Genomic DNA, 23,008 nt, shown 5'->3' with positions numbered 1-23,008 from the left:
TGACTATAGCAACACGCTGTAGCTGGATTGTGATGCAAACGCATTGCCGTATGCTGCAAGTGTTTGCATCGCATCCGGGTCCCTTCAAAGTAAATGGGAGTCGGCGCATGTGCATGCCAGCTCCTATTCAAGTCTGTAGCATAGTGGAAGCATGTAATCACATGCGCCCGCTATGCTGCGCTGTCCCAAGGATAGCAGGACACATCTGTATACAAAAAAAGTTTTGCTGTTGGTGCTAACAATAATATACTGCAAATCTGTGTGCATGTAGCAAATAAAACAGAGGTTATTTTGTCATATTTTGATCAAAACATTTAAGCTTGCAGCCCATCGTCAAGGGACCCCAATTTTCTGCAAGGCCCTACCCTAGCTTATATGTCCAGCCTACCACTATATTGCAGTAGGCAGATCTCCTGGGACGTAGCCGGGGTGGGTCAGGTGGTAAACGGAGCATTTCCAGAGACGTAGCCGAGGTCAGGGCAGGCGGCAGACAGTGTATAGTGAGGGATGCACTGGATGTTGGAACAGGCAGCTGATGCAGCAGGAACAAGATGTTTTAAGAATTGCAGATGTTTCTATTTCCCGCTAGTGCATGTCTAGGGTATAAGATCTGATTGCATTGGCACATTATGGTACGTTTCGCTCCATACAGGGCATACAAATTGAATGTTGTCAAATAGCCCCTGGTCCATGGCAGGAATTGGTTGTGTGAAAATTTCACTGTGGGGCACAGGAATATTCTGTTTATCTAGATCCATGGCGTTCTTGAGCACTGTGAGTGGGGATGCTGTTTTTCCACTCTCTACCTCTTCCCAGTTAATGGAAGAGAAGAAGGGGTGTTTTCGCACGTCGCCATTTACCCCAAGCCGGAGGAACTGGTCCTTGCACAGGAGGTTGGATAAAAAGTCCTTTGTTACTCCATCAGCAAGGCCTTTGTATGAGGGTTCCATTACAATGATCATTGCTGCTATCTCTGACACGGACTCTCCAGGGAAAGGCTCCGATCCTGTAGCGAGCATATATAATAAAACCCCTAATGCGAACCAGTCCACAGCTGCACTGTATGGCTGGCGGGTTATCATTTCTGGAGCAAAATAGCCAGGTGTCCCACAACAGCCTGCATTATCAATTACTCCATACACATTCATTAGGGCTAGACCAAAGTCTGTGATCTTCACATGGCCGTCTGCGGTCAGCAGAACATTTTCCAGTTTGATGTCTCTGTGAATTATTCCTTTAGAATGCATGAACTGTAATCCACAAACCAATTCCGCCGCTATAAATGTTATTGTGGGAAGGTCCAGCTGTGATGTCTGAAAAAAATCGAACAGATCTCCTCCACTAGCCAGTTCCATTACACAGTATAGATAACGATGTGTTTGGAAGGCTGCGTATCCATGAGTAAGGAAATTGCTCTGATGTGCCAGCTGAAGGACCCGAAACTCGACCAAGCTGTTCTCTTTTAGGGCTCTCTTCTTTAAGATCTTAATTGCCACTCTTTCCCTGCGAAGAGCGTCTGTTGCCAGCAGCACTTTTCCGTAGCCTCCCTCTCCAAGTATTGAGTGGAAAGTGAATTTGTCCACTGTTAAGGGGGCAGTATCGGTGTTTTGTTGGCTGGTGGGCGTAGCGCCTGGTCGGCCTCTTCTAAATGCTGTTATGATTTGATTTTTTTGATTTTTTAGAAATGCTGCAATTCTGTCCCAGTTTCTTCGTGATCCCTTCCTAGTGATCTTTTTCGCTGAAAGGGAAACCGGGCCTGCCATATGGCTGCACCCTTCCCCTGGATCTTCAGTAATGTCAGCGTTTCTCCTGTCTCTCACGCGCCAAAATCTGGGACATTGGTTACATGCTTTTATGAATTGTTCCTGTTTCCTTTCCAGAAATGCTGCCAACATGTTCCATCCTCTCTGTAATCGTGCAACAAATCTCCTCACCTTTTTGGCTGCTGAGTTGTTCCGGCCTGCCTGCTTTCCTCTTCGGTTCTGTTTTCCTCGGCACTTCTTTCTTTTCTGTCTCTTGTCTCTGGATCTCCATGCTTTCTCTCGTATTTTTTTTCTCTTATTCGTTCCCATGTTTTGTCATCCGACAGGAACAGGGCCCTTAGAGAATATATCGCAAGATGTGTCTTCAGTCTAGAGCGTCTGAAAACTGGTTCTCAGGGGCTTCAGCAGCTGTAGAAGTAGCTGCGTGATGTCAGCAGTGACTGTGATGTCACAATTGTGCAGCTGAGCCTAGTCCTAAACATCTTCTACATTTTATGGCAGTTGATGTATAAGAAGGTTTCTTCCTGTCCAAACTTTAAATTGTGTAAGATATGTAAAAAGTGTCCTAATTCTACCTATGTAAAATGTACCTGCCCGTAAGACATCAAAATTTATATTTTATAAGAAATATGACATTTGTGAGGAGGGATTAGACTGTATTGTGGTCATATCAGACCAGAGAAGCATGTAACACAGTCTAATTATTGGAGAATCTATGTTTTTATACCACGTATACCCATTATCCCCAACAGTTTCCCTTTTCAATTTAAGCACCTCAAAAATAATTGATAATAATAATAGCTATTTCTCTAACGTCCTAGTGGATGCTGGGACTCCGTCAGGACCATGGGGAATAGCGGGCTCCGCAGGAGACAGGGCACATCTAAAAAAGCTTTTAGGTCACATGGTGCGTACTGGCTCCTCCCCCTATGACCCTCCTCCAAGCCTCAGTTAGGTTTTTGTGCCCGTCCGAGAGGGTGCAATCTAGGTGGCTCTCCTAAAGAGCTGTTTAGAAAAGTTTTTTTTTTAGGTTTCAATCTCAGTGATTCCTGCTGGCAACAGGATCACTGCATCGAGGGACTTAGGGGAGAGATTTCCAACTCACCTGCGTGCAGGATGGATTGGAGTCTTAGGCTACTGGACACTTAGCTCCAGAGGGAGTCGGAACACAGGTCAGCCTGGGGTTCGTCCCGGAGCCGCGCCGCCGATCCCCCTTACAGACGCTGAAGAGACGGCAGAACGGAGGTCCGGAAAGCAGGCGGCAGAAGACTCCTCAGTCTTCTTGAAGGTAGCGCACAGCACGGCAGCTGTGCGCCATTGTTGTCACACGGCTCACTGACTCAGTCACGGAGGGTGCAGGGCGCTGCTGGGGGCGCCCTGGGCAGCAATATAATTACCTTTAGTGGCAAAATAAATACATCACATATAGCCATTAAGGCTATATGTATGTATTTTAACCCAGGCCAGTTTCTTAAAAACCGGGGAAAAGCCCGCCGAAAAAGGGGCGGAGCTTATTCTCCTCAGCACTCAGCGCCATTTTCCTGCTCAGCTCCGCTGGTGAGGAAGGCTCCCAGGTCTCTCCCCTGCACTGCACTACAGAAACAGGGTAACAAAGAGAAGGGGGGCATAAATTGGCGATATTTATATATTAAGAGCGCATATATAGTAAACAACACCTTCTAGGGTTGTTTATATACATTTATAGCGCTTTTGGTGTGTGCTGGCAAACTCTCCCTCTGTCTCCCCAAAGGGCTAGGGGGTCCTGTCTTCGATTAGAGCATTCCCTGTGTGGCTGCTGTGTGTCGGTACGTGTGTGTCGACATGTATGAGGACGATGTTGGTGTGGAGGCAGAGCAATTGCCGATGATGGTAATGTCACCCCCTAGGGAGTCGACACCGGAATGGATGGCTTTAGTTATGGAATTACGTGATAATGTCAGCACATTACAAAAGTCAGTTGACGAAATAAGACGCCCGGCTAACCAGTTAGTACCGGTTCAGGCGTCTCAGACACCGTCAGGGGCTGTAAAACGTCCTTTACCTCAGTCAGTCGACACGGGTACCGACACAGATGAATCTAGTGTCGACGGTGAAGAAACAAACGTATTTTCCAATAGGGCCACACGTTATATGATCACGGCAATGAAGGAGGCTTTGCAGATCTCTGATACTGCTGGTACCTCAAAAAGGGGTATTATGTGGGGGGTGAAAAACTACCTGTATTTTTTCCAGAATCAGAGGAATTGAATGACGTGTGTGATGAAGCGTGGGTTAACCCCGATAGAAAACTGCTAATTTCCAAGAAGTTATTGGCATTATACCCTTTCCCACCAGAGGTTAGGGCGCGCTGGGAAACACCCCCTAGGGTGGATAAGGCGCTCACACGTTTATCAAAGCAAGTGGCGTTGCCGTCTCCTGATACGGCCGCCCTCAAGGATCCAGCAGATAGGAGGCTGGAAACTACACTGAAGAGTATATACACACATACTGGTGTTATACTGCGACCGGCAATAGCCTCAGCCTGGATGTGCAGTGCTGGGGTAGTGTGGTTGGATTCTCTGACTGAAAATATTGATACCCTGGATAGGGACAGTATTTTATTGACTCTAGAGCAATTAAAGGATGCTTTCCTTTATATGCGAGATGCTCAGAGGGATGTTTGTACTCTAGCATCAAGAGTAAGCGCGATGTCCATATCTGCCAGAAGAAGTTTATGGACGCGACAGTGGTCAGGTGATGCGGATTCCAAGAGGCATATGGAAGTATTGCCATATAAAGGAGAGGAATTGTTTGGGGTCGGTCTTTCGGACCTGGTGGCCACGGCAACTGCCGGCAAATCCACTTTTTTACCTCAGACCCCCTCCCAACAGAAAAAGACACCGTCTTTTCAGCCGCAGTCCTTTCGCTCCTATAAAAAGCGACCAAAAGGACAGTCTTATCTGCCGCGAGGCAGAGGAAAGGGTAAGAAAGGGCAGCAAGCAGCCCCTGCCCAGGAACAGAAGCCCGCCCCGGCTTCTACAAAGCCATCAGCATGACGCTGGGGCTTTACAAGGGACTCAGGAACGGTGGGGGGTCGACTCAAGATTTTCAGCAATCAATGGGTTCACTCACAAGTGGACCCGTGGGTCCTGCAGATAGTATCTCAGGGTTACATGCTGGAGTTCGAAAGGTCTCCCCCTCGCCGGTTCCTAAAGTCTGCTTTACCAACGTCTCCCTCAGAAAGGACGTCGGTTTTGGAAGCCATTCACAAGCTGTATTCTCAGCAGGTGATAGTCAAGGTACCCCTCCTACAACAGGGAAAGGGGTATTATTCCACACTATTTGTGGTACCGAAACCGGACGGTTCGGTAAGGCCTATTCTAAATCTGAAATCCTTGAACCTGTACATAAAGAAATTCAAGTTCAAGATGGAGTCACTCAGAGCAGTGATAGCGAATCTGGAAGAAGGAGACTTCATGGTGTCCTTGGACATAAAAGATGCTTATCTACATGTCCCGATTTACCCCTCACACCAAGGGTATCTCAGGTTCGTGATACAAGACTGTCATTATCAGTTTCAAACGCTGCCGTTTGGGTTGTCCACGGCCCCTCGGGTCTTTACCAAGGTAATGACCGAAATGATGGTTCTTCTACGAAGAAAAGGCGTATTAATTATCCCTTACTTGGACGATCTCCTGATAAGGGCAAAGTCCAGAGAACAGCTGGAAGTCGGTGTAGCGCTAACACAAGTAGTGCTTCAGCAACACGGGTGGATTCTAAATCTTCCAAAATCTCAATTGACCCCGACAACACATCTGCTGTTCCTGGGCATGATTCTGGACACGGTTCAGAAAAAGGTATTTCTCCCGGAAGAGAAAGCAAGGGAGTTATCCGAACTTGTCAAGAACCTCCTAAAACCAGGAACTGTGTCAGTACATCAATGCACAAGAGTCCTGGGAAAGATGGTGGCTTCGTACGAAGCGATTCCATTCGGCAGATTCCATGCACGAACATTTCAGTGGGATCTGCTGGACAAATGGTCCGGATCGCATCTGCACATGCATCAGCGGATAACACTGTCACCGAGAACAAGGTTGTCTCTCCTGTGGTGGTTGCAGACTGCCCATCTGTTAGTGGGCCGCAGATTCGGCATACAGGACTGGGTCCTGGTGACTACGGATGCCAGCCTACGAGGTTGGGGAGCAGTCACAAAGGGAAGAAACTTCCAGGGCGTGTGGTCAAACCTGGAGACGTCTCTTCACATAAATATACTGGAGCTAAGAGCGATCTACAATGCTCTAAGCCTGGCAAAATCGCTGCTTCAGGGTCAGCCGGTGTTGATCCAGTCCGACAACATCACGGCAGTCGCCCACGTAAACCGACAAGGCGGCACGAGAAGCAGGAGTGCAATGGCAGAAGCTGCAAGGATTCTGCGCTGGGCGGAGAATCATGTCGTAGCACTGTCAGCAGTGTTCATCCCGGGAGTGGACAACTGGGAAGCAGATTTCCTCAGCAGACACGACCTTCACCCGGGAGAGTGGGGACTTCATCCAGAAGTTTTCCACATGATTGTGAACCGTTGGGAAAAACCAAAGGTGGACATGATGGCGTCTCGCCTCAACAAAAAATTGGACAGGTATTGCGCCAGGTCAAGAGACCCTCAGGCAATAGCTGTGGACGCTCTGGTAACACCGTGGGTGTACCAGTCAGTGTATGTGTTCCCTCCTCTGCCTCTCATACCAAAGGTACTGAGAATTATACGGAAAAGAGGAGTAAGAACAATACTGGTAGCTCCGGACTGGCCAAGAAGAACTTGGTATCCGGAACTTCAAGAGATGCTCACGGAGGATCCGTGGCCTCTACCTCTAAGAAGGGATCTGCTTCAGCAGGGACCTTGTATGTTCCAAGACTTACCGCGGCTGCGTTTGACGGCATGGCGGTTGAACGCCGGATTCTAAAAGAGAAGGGCATTCCTGAGGAAGTTATTCCTACTTTAATTAAAGCCAGGAAAGAAGTGACCGCACAACATTATCACCGCATTTGGAGAAAATATGTTGCGTGGTGTGAGGCCAAGAAGGCTCCAACGGAAGAATTTCAATTGGGTCGATTCTTACATTTCCTGCAAGCAGGATTGTCTATGGGCCTCAAATTGGGGTCCATTAAAGTTCAAATTTCGGCCTTATCAATTTTCTTCCAGAAGGAATTGGCGTCAGTGCCTGAAGTACAAACTTTTGTCAAAGGTGTACTACATATACAACCCCCAATAGTGCCTCCAGTGGCACCGTGGGATTTGAACGTGGTTCTAAATTTTCTCAAATCTCATTGGTTTGAGCCTTTAAAATCGGTAGATTTAAAATACCTTACATGGAAGGTAACCATGCTGTTGGCCCTGGCTTCAGCCAGGAGAGTTTCGGAGTTGGCAGCTTTGTCATACAAAAGCCCATATCTGATATTCCATTCGGACAGGGCAGAATTGAGGACACGTCCTCAATTTCTCCCTAAGGTGGTTTCGGCATTTCACTTGAACCAGCCTATTGTGGTGCCTGCGGCTACTAGCGACTTGGAGGACTCCAAGTTACTGGACGTTGTCAGAGCATTAAAAATATATATTTCAAGGACAGCTGGAGTCAGAAAATCTGACTCGTTGTTTACATTGTATGCACCCAACAAGTTGGGTGCTCCTGCGTCTAAACAGACGATTGCACGTTGGATATGTAGTACAATCCAACTTGCACATTCTGTGGCAGGCCTGCCACAGCCTAAATCTGTAAAGGCCCATTCCACAAGGAAAGTGGGCTCATCCTGGGCGGCTGCCCGAGGAGTCTCGGCATTACAACTTTGCCGAGCAGCTACGTGGTCAGGGGAGAACACGTTTGTAAAATTTTACAAATTTGATACTCTGGCTAAAGAGGACCTGGAGTTCTCTCATTCGGTGCTGCAGAGTCATCCGCACTCTCCCGCCCGTTTGGGAGCTTTGGTATAATCCCCATGGTCCTGACGGAGTCCCAGCATCCACTAGGACGTTAGAGAAAATAAGAATTTACTTACCGATAATTCTATTTCTCATAGTCCGTAGTGGATGCTGGGCGCCCATCCCAAGTGCGGATTGTCTGCAATGCTTGTACATAGTTATTGTTACAAAAATCGGGTTATTACTGTTGTTGTGAGCCATCTGTTCAGAGGCTACTTCGTTTGTGTTATCATACTGTTAACTGGGTTCAGATCACAAGTTGTACGGTGTGATTGGTGTGGCTGGTATGAGTCTTACCCGGGATTCAAGATCCTTCCTTATTGTGTACGCTCGTCCGGGCACAGTACCTAACTGAGGCTTGGAGGAGGGTCATAGGGGGAGGAGCCAGTACGCACCATGTGACCTAAAAGCTTTTTTAGATGTGCCCTGTCTCCTGCGGAGCCCGCTATTCCCCATGGTCCTGACGGAGTCCCAGCATCCACTACGGACTATGAGAAATAGAATTATCGGTAAGTAAATTCTTATTTTTTTTTTACTAAGTGACTTAGGGTCAGATTTATTAAGCTCAGTGAAGTGATAAAGTGGAAGGTGATAAAGGACCAGCCAATCAGATCATTACTGCCATGTCACAGGCTGGGTTTGAAAAATGACAGTTAGGAGCTGACTGGCTGCTCCATTATCACTTTCTACTTTATCACTTTACCAAGCTTAATAAATCTGTCTCCTAATCTCAACTGGTGGCAGGAGTATTACCATGCAATCACTTCTATATCCCCATTGCAACCATAATTAAGAATAATCACATTTAAGGTGGTTTCCAATTATTTGTAGGCATGTGTAACTGTATGAAAGAGCCAAGAGATGGGGAAGAGTATTAGCATCAGTATTATTATTATTACATTTTATTTATAAGGCGCAGCGCCGTATAAAGGACAGCACAGGGAGACAAAACATAGCATTACAGTAAATAAATAACAGAAATAGAGTACAGATAACATAGAGCACCACACATTCTCAAGACATAATACAGCTAAGATGTAAGTATTGAGGGAGTGATCATCGTACTACTAGAGGCTGGTGGCCATAGATGGAGATGAGCCTTTACTAGCAGGGTAAAGTTGGTCTTTGAGTAGGGGAGAGCTGCGAGTGAAATGTGTCGAGACGAGGGCTTAGATAACAAGAGGAAAGAGGGCCCTGCTCTGAAGAGCTGACAATCTAGTGGGCAGGGGCGACAGACTAAGTACAAACTTTGTTGCGAAGGGAGAGATTGTGTGTGTCATGTGTCAGCAAAAAATTGATTAGAAATAAAGGGGGGGGGGAGCCATTATTGATCTCGCCCTGGGCTACAAAAACCCTAGTTACGCCTCTGGCAGCATGCACGGCTGACAGCGAGGGCCGTTAATAACCCACAGGTCCGCACATCGCTCAACGTTGCCGGCATACACACTTGCCAAGAAAGTGAATGACGTCGCTCAGGAAGGATGAAAATGAGTGACAACTTTAATTTTCTCGGCAAGTGTGTATGCACCTAAACACCCCCTCCCCCGATAAAAAACAAGAACAAACCAGAACAAATGACCTTCCAACATGTGACGTGAGAGGGTCAAGACAGTGGTCATGGCCAAATCACAGAGGGAGAATGTCTGTGGCACCAGTCTACATCTTCCAATCGCCTCCAATCACACTTTGGCTTGTGTACACGCCCCCTGGCGTATCTATAATGTGTGCGAGTTGTACAGTGCAACGTGGGACCGCACACCACACACCCTGCACCTAATTTATTATACTCACCTCTCAATCAGGCTGGCGCTGGCTGCAGAGTGGTAAATATCACAGGAAAATGGCCGCCGTGCTTATTTTCCTGTGATACGCACATGCGCAATAGAGATGCCCCCGGGAACGGTTCCGGTATGAATGGTCGACCATGTTAAGGTCGACAGTCATTTTTTTGGTGTCATCTTTTTCCGTAGCGTGACCAAGAACCCCAATTAGTGTGCTGCGTCCCCTCGCATGCTGTGGGCATGGTTCCTCGCTTCGCTACTGCTGCGCTCGGCACAGGTTGCTATTCCCAATCGTAGCCCACGTGGATGGTAAAGTATGAAAAATTAAAAAAATCTATTTGTTTAAAAAGCCGTGTCAACCTTTTCATGTTTCGACCTGTCATGTATTGACCTTTTTCATGTGTCGACCATGTACTCATATCGACCATGTCAGTGTCGACCGATAGTGGTCGACCTAATGACTGTCGACCATCCAAACGGATGCCCTGGGGGAACATGGTGCGGGCTCCAGGTTCCCAGGGACCTATGTATGTGTAGTAGACTCTGGCACAATGACAGAGTCTGTTGCCCCGCTGCCGGTGCCCATTCACTATATACTGTATATATAGCAGAGCAGTTGTGCATATGACTAACTTCCCCACTGCCTGGCCGATTGTGATGGTGGGACACAGACCTCAAGTCAGGTCTGTCCTCCCGAAATAAGATGGCTGGGAGATATGTTAAGAATGAAAATAATTAATTGCCAAATGTCACATATGGCCCTCCTGTATACGTGAAAGTGATAAATGTTTTATACTGACATATGATTTAAGCAATCTAGCCCTTCCTGACCGTAAGCAGTCACCGTGATTTATCTCTGATCGGTAGTCTTAGGGCCTAATTCTGAGTTGATTGCAGCAGCAAATTTGTTAGCAGTTGGGCAAAACCATGGCCCTCATTCCGAGTTGTTCGCTCGCAAGCTGCTTTTAGCAGCTTTGCACACGCTAAGCCGCCGCCTACTGGGAGTGAATCTTAGCATAGTAAAATTGCGAACGAAAGATTAGCAAAATTGCGAATAGATACTTCTTAGCAGTTTCTGAGTAGCTCCACACTTACTCGGCATCTGCGATCAGTTCAGTGCTTGTCGTTCCTGGTTTGACGTCACAAACACACCCAGCGTTCGCACAGACACTCCCCCGTTTCTTCAGACACTCCCGCGTTTTCCCCAGGAACGGCAACGTTTTTTCGCACACACCCATAAAACGTCCAGTTTCCGCCCAGAAACACCCACTTCCTGTCAATCACATTACGATCATCAGAACGAAGAAAAAACCTTGTAATGCCGTGAGTAAAATACCTAACTGCATAGCAAATTTACTTGGCGCAGTCGCACTGCGGACATTACGCATGCGCATTAGCGACTAATCGCTCCGTTGCGAAAGAAAAGTAACGAGCGAACAACTCTGAATGACCTCCCATGTGCACTGCAGGTGGGGCAAATATAACATGCGCAGAGAGAGTTAGATTTGGGTGGGGTGTGTTCAAACTGAAATCTAAATTGCAGTGTAAAAATAAAGCAGCCAGTATTTACCCTGCACAGAAACGAAATAACCCACCCAAATCTAACTCTTTCTGCAAATCTTATATCTGCCCCACCTTCACTGCACATGGTTTTGCCCAATTGCTAACAAACTTGCTGCTGCGATCAACTCAGAATTACCCCCTTAGAGCAAATACAATTTTATAACAATGATTCGCTCTTAACATTGTATTATACTGTAACTGTCATTAAATGTGTCATGTAAAAAGGCAAACAAGGAAATAAGTACATTGCTTCAAACAGGGCAGTTGATTTATTGATTGAAGCTAGTGATTAGGGATGTGGGACAGACAGGCACAGAAATATGACAGCGTACAGTGAGTAACCTCTTAAACTATTGTTTTCTGATTAAACAGAGCTGTTATGAATCATGATACCTAAGGTTAGACAGAAGATGTGGGGTTTCTTCCGCTAGAATTTATCAAAGTATTATCCAGTTTGGAAGAAAAGGAATTTCTGGTGTCAGTGGACATCAAGGATGCATACTTGCATGTCCCCATTTACCCGCCACATCAAGCATACCTGAGGTTTGTGGTTCAGGATTGCCACTACCAATTCCAGACATTACCGTTCGGGCTCTCCACAGCTCCGAGGATATTCACCAAGTTGATGGCGGAGATGATGGTTCTTCTTCGCAAACAAGGAGTCAACATAATTCCATACTTGAACGATCTCCTCATAAAAGCGAGATCCAGGGACAAGCTACTCCAGAACATAGCATTATCCCTGGAGGTGCTTCAACAGCACTGTTGGGTCATCAAGTTTCCAAAATCCCAGTTGGTACCAACAATGAGATTATCATTTTTGGGAATGATACTGGACACCGAGGTACAGAGAATATTTCTACCGGTGGAAAAGGCTCAGGAGATCCAGAGCCTGGTCAAACAACTTTTGAGACCAAGAACAGTATCAATTCATCAGAGCATTCGCCTGTTGGGGAAAATGGTAGCGGTTTACGAGGCGCTACAATATGGCCGATTCCATGCCAGGGTCTTCCAGTGGGACCTACTGGACAAGTGGTCTGGGTCAAAGGATAATCTTGTCAGCGAAAGCCAGAATTTCGCTCCTGTGGTGGCTACAAACTTCTCACCTCCTGGAGGGACACAGGTTCGGGATTTAGGCTTGGATCCTGGTGACCACGGATGCAAGTCTCCGAGGATGGGGAGCAGTCACACAAGGAGAAAGCTTCCAAAGAAGATGGTCAAGAAACTCGCCTTCACATAAACATTCTGGAGTTGACAGCTGTGTACAACAGCCTTCATCAAGCGGCACACCTTCTTCAAGGTTGTCCCAAACAGATCCAGTCAGACAATGTAACAGCAGTAGCTTACATAAACCGTCAAGGCGGAACAAAAAGCAGGACAGCAATGGCCGAGGTGACAAAGATACTCCTCTGGGTAGAAAGACATGCAAAAGCTCTGTCGGCAATTTTCATTCTGGGAGTGGACAACTGGGAAGCAGACTTCCTCAGCAGACACAATCTCCATCCAGGAGAATGGGGCCTTCACCCAGAAGTCTTTGTGGAGGTAACAAGTCGTTGGGGCGTTCCTCAAGTGGACATGATGGCATCTTGTCTCAACAAGAAGCTTCCGACATATTGTTCCAGGTCGAGAGGCCCACAAGCAATAGCATTGAAAGCACTGGTGACCCAGTGGGTATTTCAGTCGGTGTATCTGTTCCCTCCACTTCCACTTGTTCCAAAGGTTCTCAAGATCATCAGAAGAACAAGAGTTCGAGCAATTCTCATTGCTCCAGACCGGTCAAGGAGGGCCTGCTATCCAGATCTTCAAGAGTTATTACTGGGAGTTCCTTGGCCTCTTCCTCTTCGCGAGGACCTGCTTCAGCAGGGGCCGTTAGTTTATCAGGATTTACTGCGGCTGCATTTGACGGCATGGTTGTTGAGCGCCAGATCCTAGCCCGTAAGGGTATTCCCAATGAAGTCATTCCCACACTTATTCTGGCCAGGAAAGGGGTAACGTCCAAACATGAAGTCTCCGGCGGTGGAGTTTCAATTAGTACGTCTTCTCCTATTTCTACAGGCGGGTGTGGATGCTGGATTGAGATTAGGATCTCTCAAGGTTCAGATTTCGGCCTTGTCAGTTTTCTTTCAAAAACAATTGGCTTCTCTTCCTGAGGTCCAGACGTTTATAAAGGGGGTTCTGCATATCCAACCTCCCTTTGTGCCTCCTGCGGCGCCATGGGATCTTAATGTGGTGTTGCAGTTCCTTAAATCGGACTGGTTTGAGCCTCTACAAGACATAGAGTTGAAGTTTCTCACTTGGAAAGTGGTCATGGTGGTCATGCTATTGGCCTTGGCCTCAGGCAGACGGGTGTCTGACTTAGGAGCTCTCTCACACAAGAGTCCTTAGTTAATATTTCATGAAGACAGGGCTGAACTGAGAACACGTCAGCATTTTCTTCCGAAGGTTGTGTCTTCTTTTCATATCAACCAACCAATGGTGGTGCCAGTGCCTTCTGACACCTCAGCCGTCTCAAAATCCCTGGATGTCGTCAGAGCGTTGAGGATTTATGTTGCAAGAACGGCTAGGATAAGGAAAACAGAATCTTTGTTTGTCCTCTATGACCCTAACAAGATTGGGGGTCCTGCTTCTAAGTAGACTATTGCACTCTGGATCAGGGGTACCATTCAGCACGCTCATTCCACGGCAGGATTGCCATTACCGACTTCTGTAAAAGCCCACTCTACAAGGAAAGTGGGTTTGTCCTGGGCGGCTGCCCGGGGTGTCTCGGCTTTACAAATCTGCCGAGCTGCTACTTGGTCAGGTGCAAACACGTTTGCTAAGTTTTATAAGTTTGACACCTTTGCTGCTGACGACCTAAGATTTGGTCAGTCAGTCCTGCAGGAACATTAGCACTTTCCCGCCCGTACTGGGAGCTTTGGTACATCCCCATGGTACTAAAATGGACCCCAGCATCCTCTAGGACGTAAGAGAAAATAGGATTTTAATTACCTGTCGCTAAATCTTTTTCTCGTAGTCTGTAGAGGATGCTGGGCGCCCGCTCAGTGCTCATTTTTCCTGCTGATTACGTTTATCTTTTTGCACATTTTTCATGTGTTCAGATGTTAACAGCTGTTGCTGTTGCGTTATGCATGCTGGTTGGCATGACTTACGTTAAAGGCCATGTTAGCCGACATGTTGTTTATGTGTAGTGTGAGCTGGTGTGAATCTCGCCACAAGTTTAATAGTAATTTCTCTCTTGAGAATGTCCGTCTCCTTGGGCACAGTTCCTATACTGAGGTCTGGAGGAGGGGCATAGAGGGAGGAGCCAGTTCACACTTTTAAAAAGTCTTAAAGTGCCAAAGGCTCCTGCGGAACCGTCTATACCCCATGGTACTAAAATGGACCCCAGCATCCTCTACGGACTACAAGAAAAGGATTTACCGACAGGTAATTAAAATCCTATTTTTTTTTAGATGAATATAAAATTAAGTGTGTAATCATACACATTTTAATCAGTGATATAATCCTCAAGTACAGGCCCCCCAAAAAAACAAATGGCAGATTCTGAGATTTAGATTCCCCCCCAATCCACCAATCTGTGCCCCTACATTACAGATATTCTTTAGTGATCTGCAGATAATTTGGGCAGCACAGACAGTGTAATGGTTAGCATTACTGCCTCACTGCACTGAGGTCATGGGTTCAATTCCTACCATGACCTTTACTGTGTGGAGTTTGTATATTCTCCCTGTGCTTGTGTGGGTTACCTCCAGGTACTCCGATTTCCTCCCACATTCCAAAAATAGCTGGCTGTGATTCTGACGTTATATGAGGTACTCTATGAACGGGTTGGGTAAGTGTTAAAGATATTAACAAAACAAATAATGTAAAAAGCTGCATGGTAATTCTTTTACAAATGTATGGCTATTATAAGTCATAGAACAGCTGAGTGAACAACGGTGGTTCCTTATTTCCATTGTGTTCATTTACAGTTCATATAACTCTGGGGTCACCTACATCGAATCCAGCTTCTCCGCACAGGGCATCCTGTCAGTCTTATATCTTCTTCACCTTATTTTCTCAGCAAGTGACCTACAGTATATAGCATTTAGTGGGGATGTTGAGGTTTATCAGTCGCGGTTTGTTTTCATCTTTATTTGTTTTGTTATAGTGAGCGGAGAGAGACAGCCCTTGAAGTTCCGCAGCCTTCCTCTGAGGTACACAGTGGCTTAACACTTTTTTCACTGTATTATGTAAATATATTTTCACTTAATCATCCATATTGTGTCTTGTGAGTTGGACGGATCTCTGCACACGGACGCAATCGATGAGTTCTTTCATACAGCGGATTCACGCATTTCTGCATATCTCCGACCTATTCCGAGTCTTAATAGCATTTGGCCAGATTTGTCTTTATGTGAACCGGGCATTTCAGCGCAGCAGCGATGCAGGCGCACGGAACCACGCTGCTTGTGGGAGTGTATCTAGAGCTCATTGCGAATCCGGGAAGCGAAGCCTGTTCCTGAGGGATGTCTTGTGCCTAGCATGTGGCCGGTGCAGTGCCGGTACTAATGACGGTGGTTGCGACAATAAGGTCAAAGGGCGGCACTGATTACTGCTTGAAGACACCCCATCCCCCATATTAGCCCTATGAAATCTCCCATTAGCATAAGGCAGTAAATCGGGCATCCGCGGGTGGCCGCTACTACAGCCACTTTGCATGTGACTCAGAATCAGCCACTTTATGTGTAATGACACGTGAGCCACAGGATTAGGCATTTTGACACAGGAATATATCTTTAGTGCAGTAACTTTAATTGCCGGAAAAATTATTTGATCTTTGTTTTTCACCCGTCATTTTGGAGAAGTTTTTGCGCCCAGTGTCAGTATCCAGAATCGGAGCTAGTGCTGGATGGGGGCTGCAGGGGAGAGATGGGAAACCTCTCCCTTGCTACTATGCCTCAACATGCTTAAAGCAGTTTACACCATCTGAAGATGGGGTAAACTAACGGGGCCAAATGTTTGGTACATAGGGGCCAGATCGCAGTCCCCATTGATAATAATGGGGACTGCTGTTTGCGTTGCTAATTAGCACTCACTGAAATCTCCTGCATTAGGCTACTAGCACATAGCAACAAACCATACAATTATGCAGAAACTTAAGTTTCTACATCATTTTATGGAAAAAAAAGCCTGATACAGTATATAGGCCCCCTAGTGGACATATTAACATTGTTTTCGCATTAATTGCAAAGTAATTCTCAGTATTTTTACACCTATATAGATTGTATAGTAATTATGGTATGTTCCGGAACTCTGGAAAACTGTTACTTATTACTCCACACCTCGGTTATACAGTCGAGACCAGTTACTGTTTTGGTCTTAGTGTAAAATCTGTAACTATAATTTAAGACTATGTTAGCATCCACTCATTGGGGGATTTCCAGTTAGCCCCGATCCATTTTCGACTGATAAAAACGGCCTCATATTGCGATTAATGACCAGTGGTCATTATCACGGTATCCTATTACAGGCCGTTATCATCGGCCGGAAACGGACCCGCGATAACAAATGTCATCATAAGTGCCCGATCGTATGTGTTATCGTGGCTCCGGCAGCACGCGTATAGCGGATTATGCTTCTGGTGCCTGCCTAAGTGCCGACATCGGGGCTAATAGGATTGCGCCACTGATACAATTACCCGCAGTCATTGACCATGGGTAATTGGATAACCCCTTAGTATACTCTGCTTTCTTTTTACTAAGAGCTACTGTCTGCATTCTAGTCCAGTGGCTGTTGGCATAATATGTCATTCACACACATTGAGATAATACTAGCGTTATCACGTTCATTGTCTGATGAAATGTTCTCTTTCTCAATAGGAACTGTTTGGACTCTGGAGAGAAGAGTTCGAAAACGATCTGGACATGAAATTAAACGGTAACACAAAGTCTGACAATATGTTCTCAGCACAGTTGTTAGCGGTGTGTTGAATTTACGTTCTTTCTACACAGGTGGCTCTGTAGGGCTGGATTTTACCTTGCATGGGTTTGAATATGTTTGCGGCATTCCAGAACATGCAGAGACACACTGGCTGAAAAACACAGGGTAAGCTACTTCCAAAAGCAAACATCCATTTTCTTATACATGGTACTTTGTAGGGCATGATATGTGCCATGCAATAGGATGTAACAACATTGTTGGTACACATTATTATGTATGGTACACATCTAATCTTAAGGGCCCCATACACTAGATATGTCTGAGGCTGAAGTCGGAAGCGATTTCCCTTGAACTCTCCCGGGAGTGATTCCATACGATTCCATACGATTTGGTACATTTTGCATGCGATATTTCTCTAACGTCCTAAGTGGATGCTGGGGACTCCGTAAGGACCATGGGGAATAGCGGCTCCGCAGGAGACTGGGCACATCTAAAGAAAGCTTTAGGACTATCTGGTGTGCACTGGCTCCTCCCCCTATGACCCTCCTCCAAGCCTCAGTTAGATCTCTGTGCCCGAACGAGAAGGGTGCACACTAGGGGCTCTCCTGAGCTTCTTAGTGAAAGTTTTAGTTTAGGTTTTTTATTTTCAGTGAGACCTGCTGGCAACAGGCTCACTGCATCGAGGGACTAAGGGGAGAAGAAGCGAACTCACCTGCGTGCAGAGTGGATTGGGCTTCTTAGGCTACTGGACATTAGCTCCAGAGGGACGATCACAGGCCCAGCTTGGATGGGTCCCAGAGCCGCGCCGCCGGCCCCCTTACAGAGCCAGAAGGCAGAAGAGGTCCGGAAAATCGGCGGCAGAAGACGTCCTGTCTTCAACAAGGTAGCGCACAGCACTGCAGCTGTGCGCCATTGCTCTCAGCACACTTCACACTCCGGTCACTGAGGGTGCAGGGCGCTGGGGGGGGGCGCCCTGAGACGCAATAAAAAACACCTTGGATGGCAAAAAAATGCATCACATATAGCTCCTGGGCTATATGGATGCATTTAACCCCTGCCAGAATACACAGAAAAACGGGAAGATAAGGCCGCCGATAAGGGGGCGGAGCCTATCTCCTCAGCACACTGGCGCCATTTTCCCTCACAGCTCCGTTGGAGGGAAGCTCCCTGGCTCTCCCCTGCAGTCACTACACTACAGAAAGGGTTAAAAAAGAGAGGGGGGCACTAATTAGGCGCAGTATTAACTATACAGCAGCTATAAGGGGAAAAACACTTATATAAGGTTATCCCTGTATATATATAGCGCTCTGGTGTGTGCTGGCAAACTCTCCCTCTGTCTCCCCAAAGGGCTAGTGGGGTCCTGTCCTCTATCAGAGCATTCCCTGTGTGTGTGCTGTATGTCGGTACTTTTGTGTCGACATGTATGAGGAGAAAAATGATGTGGAGACGGAGCAGATTGCCTGTAATAGTGATGTCACCCCCTAGGGGGTCGACACCTGAGTGGATGAACTGTTGGAAGAAATTACGTGACAGTGTCAGCTCTGTATAAAAGACAGTGGTTGACATGAGACAGCCGGCTACTCAGCTTGTGCCTGTCCAGACGTCTCATAGGCCGTCAGGGGCTATAAAGCGCCCGTTACCTCAGATGGCAGATATAGACGCCGACACGGATACTGACTCCAGTGTCGACGGTGAAGAGACAAATGTGACTTCCAGTAGGGCCACACGTTACATGATTGAGGCAATGAAAAATGTTTTACACATTTCTGATAATACGAGTACCACCAAAAAGGGGTATTATGTTCGGTGAGGAAAAACTACCTGTAGTTTTCCTGAATCTGAGAAATTAAATGAGGTGTGTGATGATGCGTGGGTTTCCCCCGATAACAACTGATAATTTCTAAAATGTTATTGGCATTATATCCTTTCCCGCCAGAGGTTAGGGTGCGCTGGGAAACACCCCCTAGGGTGGATAAACGCTCACACGCTTGTAAGGGCTCTAACCTCTCCTGAGATGGCCGCCCTTAAGGATCCTGCTGATAGAAAGCAGGAGGGTATCCTAAAATGTATTTACACACATACTGGTGTTATACTGCGACCAGCAATCGCCTCAGCCTGGATGTGCAGTGCTGGGTCGGCGTGGTCGGATTCCCTGACTGAAAATATTGATACCCTAGATAGGGACAGTATATTTTTGCCTATAGAGCATTTGAAAGATGCATTTCTATATATGCGTGATGCACAGCGGAATATTTGCCGACTGGCATCAAGTCTAAGTGCGTTGTCCATTTCTACCAGTAGAGGGTTATGGACACGTCAGTGGTCAGGTGATGCGTATTCCAAATGGCATTTGGAAGTATTGCCTTATTAAGGGGAGGAGTTATTTGGGGTCGGTCTTTTAGACCTGGTGGCCACGGCAACAGCTGGGAAATCCACGTTTGTACCCCAGGTCGCCTCTCAACATGAGAAGACGCCGTATTATCAGGCGCAGTCTTTTCGTGGACAAGCGGGCAAAAGGTTCCTCATTTCTGCCCCGTGACAGAGGGAGAGGAAAAAGGCTGCAGAAATCAGCCAGTTCCCAGGAACAGAAGCCCTCTCCCGCCTCTGCCAAGCCCTCAGTATACGCTGGGGCTTTACAAGCAGAATCAGGCACGGTGGGGGGCCCGTCTCAATGAATTTCAGCGCGCAGTGGGCTCACTCGCAAGTAGACCCCTGGATCCTTCAGGTGATATCTCAGGGGTACAAATTAGAATTCGAGACGTCTCCCCCTCGCCGTTTCCTAAAGTCGGCTTTACCGATGTCTCCTTCTGACAGGGAGACAGTTTTGGAAGCCATTCACAAGCTGTATTCCCAGCAGGTGATAATCAAGATACCCCTCCTGCAACAGGGAACGGGGTATTATTCCACACTGTTGTGGTACCGAAGCCGGACGGCTCGGTGAGACCGATTCTAAATCTAAAATCTTTGAACACTTACATACAGAGGTTCAAATTCAAGATTGAGTCACTCAGAGCAGTGATTGCGAACCTGGAAGAAGGGGACTACAGGATGTCTCGGGACATCAAGGATGCTTACCTTCATGTCAAAATTTACCCTTCTCACCAAGGGTACCTCAGGTTTATGGTACAGAACTGTCACTATCAGTTCAGACGCTGCCGTATGGATGGTCCACGGCACCCCGGGTCTTTACCAAGGTAATGGCCGAAATGATGATATTCCTTCGAAGGAAGGGAATTTTAGTTATCCCTTACTTGGACAATTCCCTGATAAGGGTAAGATCCAGGGAACAGTTGGAGGTCGGTGTAGCACTATCTCATGTAGTGTTGCGGCAGCACGATTGGATTCTCAATATTCCAAAATCGCAGCTGGTTCCGACGACTTGTCTTCTGTTCCTAGGGATGATCCTGGACACAGTCCAGAAAAAGGTGTTTCTCCCGGAGGAGAAAGCCAGGGAGTTATCCGAGCTAGTCAGGAACCTCCTAAAACCGAGCCAAGTCTCAGTGCATCAATGCACAAGGGTTCTGGGTAAAATGGTGGCTTCCTACGAAGCAATCCCATTCGGCAGATTCCACGAAAGAACTTTCCAGTGGGACCTGCTGGACAAATGGTCCGGGTCGCATCTTCAGATGCATCAGCGGATAACCCTGTCACCAAGGACAAGGGTGTCCCTCCTGTGGTGGTTGCAGAGTGCTCATCTTCTAGAGGGCCGCAGATTCGGCATTCAGGACTGGGTCCTGGTGACCACGGATGCCAGCCTGCGAGGCTGGGGAGCAGTCACACAGGGAAGGAATATCCAGGGCTTATGGTCAAGCCTGGAGACGTCACTTCACATAAATATCCTGAAGCTAAGGGACATTTACAATGCTCTAAGCTTAGCAAGACCTCTGCTTCAAGGTCAGCCGGTGTTGATCCAGTCGGACAACATCACGGCAGTCACCCACGTAAACAGACAGGGTGGCACAAGAAGCAGGAGGGCAATGGCAGAAGCTGCAAGGATTCTTCGCTGGGCGGAAAATCATGTGATAGCACTGTCGGCAGTATTCATTCCGGGAGTGGACAACTGGGAAGCAGACTTCCTCAGCACGACCTCCACCCGGGAGAGTGGGGACTTCACCCAGAAGTCTTCCACATGATTATAAACCGTTGGGAAAAACTCGACAGGTATTGCGCCAGGTCCAGGGACCCTCAGGCAATAGCTGTAGACGCTCTGGTAACACCGTGGGTGTACCAGTCAGGGTATGTGTTCCCTCCTCTGCCTCTCATACCCAAGGTACTGAGATTGATCAGATGGAGAGGAGTAAGCACTATATTCGTGGCTCCGGATTGGCCAAGAAGGACTTGGTAACCGGAACTTCAAGAGATGCTCACGGAGGATCCGTGGCCTCTACCTCTAAGAAGGGACCTGCTCCAGCAAGGACCCTGTCTGTTCCAAGACTTACCGCGGCTGCGTTTGACGGCATGGCGGTTGAACGCCGGATCCTGAAGGAAAAAAGGCATTCCGGATGAAGTCATCCCTATCCTGATCAAAGCCAGGAAGGATGTAACCGCAAAAACATTATCACCGCAATTGGCGAAAATATGTTGCGTGGTGCGAGGCCAGTAAGGCCCGACGGAGGAAATTCAACTGGGTCGATTCCTACATTTCCTGCAAACAGGAGTGTCTATGGGCCTGAAATTAGGGTCCATTAAGGTTCAAATTTCGGCCCTGTCAATTTTCTTCCAAAAAGAACTAGCTTCAGTCCCTGAAGTTCAGACGTTTGTAAAAGGGGTACTGCATATACAGCCTCCTTTTGTGCCTCCAGTGGCACTTTGGGATCTCAATGTAGTTTTGGGTTCCAAAAGTCACATTGGTTTGAACCACTTAAATCTGTGGAGTTAAAATATCTCACATGGAAAGTGGTCATGCTGTTGGCCCTGGCCTGGGCCAGGCGCGTGTCAGAATTGGCGGCTTTATCCTAAAAAAGCCCTTATCTGATTTTCCATTCGGACAGGGCGGAATTAAGGGCTCGTCCTAAGTTTCTCCCTAAGGTGGTTTCAGCGTTTCACCTGAACCAACCTATTTGTGGTGCCTGCGGCTACTAGGGACTTGGAGGACTCCAAGTTGCTAGACGTTGTCAGGGCCCTGAAAATATATGTTTCCAGGACGGCTGGAGTCAGGAAATCTGACTCGCTGTTTATCCTGTATGCACCCAACAAGCTGGGTGCTCCTGCTTCTAAGCAGACTATTGCTCGTTGGATTTGTAGTACAATTCAGCTTGCACATTCTGTGGCAGGCCTGCCACAGCCAAAAATCTGTAAATGCCCACTCCACAAGGAAGGTGGGCTCATCTTGGGCGGCTGCCCGAGGGGTCTCGGCTTTACAACTTTGCCGAGCAGCTACTTGGTCAGGAGCAAATACGTTTGTAAAATTCTACAAAATTGATATCCTGGCTGAGGAGGACCTGGAGTTCTCTCATTTGGTGCTGCAGAGTCATCCGCACTCTCCCGCCCGTTTGGTATAATCCCCATGGTCCTTACGGAGTCCCCAGCATCCACTTAGGACGTTAGAGAAAATAAGAATTTACTTACCGATAATTCTATTTCTCATAGTCCGTAGTGGATGCTGGGCGCCCATCCCAAGTGCGGATTGTCTGCAATACTGGTACATAGTTATTGTTACCAAAAAATCGGGTTATTGCTGTAGTGAGCCATCTTTTCTAGAGGCTCCTCTGTTATCATGCTGTTAACTGGGTTCAGATCACAAGTTGTACGGTGTGATTGGTGTGGCTGGTATGAGTCTTACCCGAGATTCAAAATCCTTCCTTATTGTGTACGCTCGTCCGGGCACAGTATCCTAACTGAGGCTTGGAGGAGGGTCATAGGGGGAGGAGCCAGTGCACACCAGATAGTCCTAAAGCTTTCTTTAGATGTGCCCAGTCTCCTGCGGAGCCGCTATTCCCCATGGTCCTTACGGAGTCCCCAGCATCCACTACGGACTATGAGAAATAGAATTATCGGTAAGTAAATTCTTATTATCTTATGCTATCCCA

The 23,008-nt window shown here is 47.2% G+C and overlaps 1 protein-coding gene across 4 annotated transcripts in view; it reads left to right on the top strand.

The window, feature by feature from the left end:
• The window catches only part of GANC (glucosidase alpha, neutral C), a 194,657-nt gene that overhangs the window by 56,765 nt on the left and 114,884 nt on the right, over window positions 1-23,008 (top strand). For all 4 annotated transcript variants that reach the window (XM_063947487.1, XM_063947485.1, XM_063947488.1 and 1 more), the window contains exons 7-9: window positions 15,208-15,253; window positions 16,919-16,976; window positions 17,051-17,144. In XM_063947487.1, the coding sequence (XP_063803557.1) occupies window positions 15,208-15,253; window positions 16,919-16,976; window positions 17,051-17,144 (198 nt within the window). The remainder of the gene's footprint in view (window positions 1-15,207; window positions 15,254-16,918; window positions 16,977-17,050; window positions 17,145-23,008) is intronic.

This window comes from Pseudophryne corroboree, chromosome 12, assembly GCF_028390025.1.
Source record: "Pseudophryne corroboree isolate aPseCor3 chromosome 12, aPseCor3.hap2, whole genome shotgun sequence".
Taxonomy (NCBI): domain Eukaryota; kingdom Metazoa; phylum Chordata; class Amphibia; order Anura; family Myobatrachidae; genus Pseudophryne; species Pseudophryne corroboree.
The sequence above is the reverse complement of the archived record's forward strand: the minus strand, read 5'-3'. Positions and strand labels throughout refer to the sequence as shown.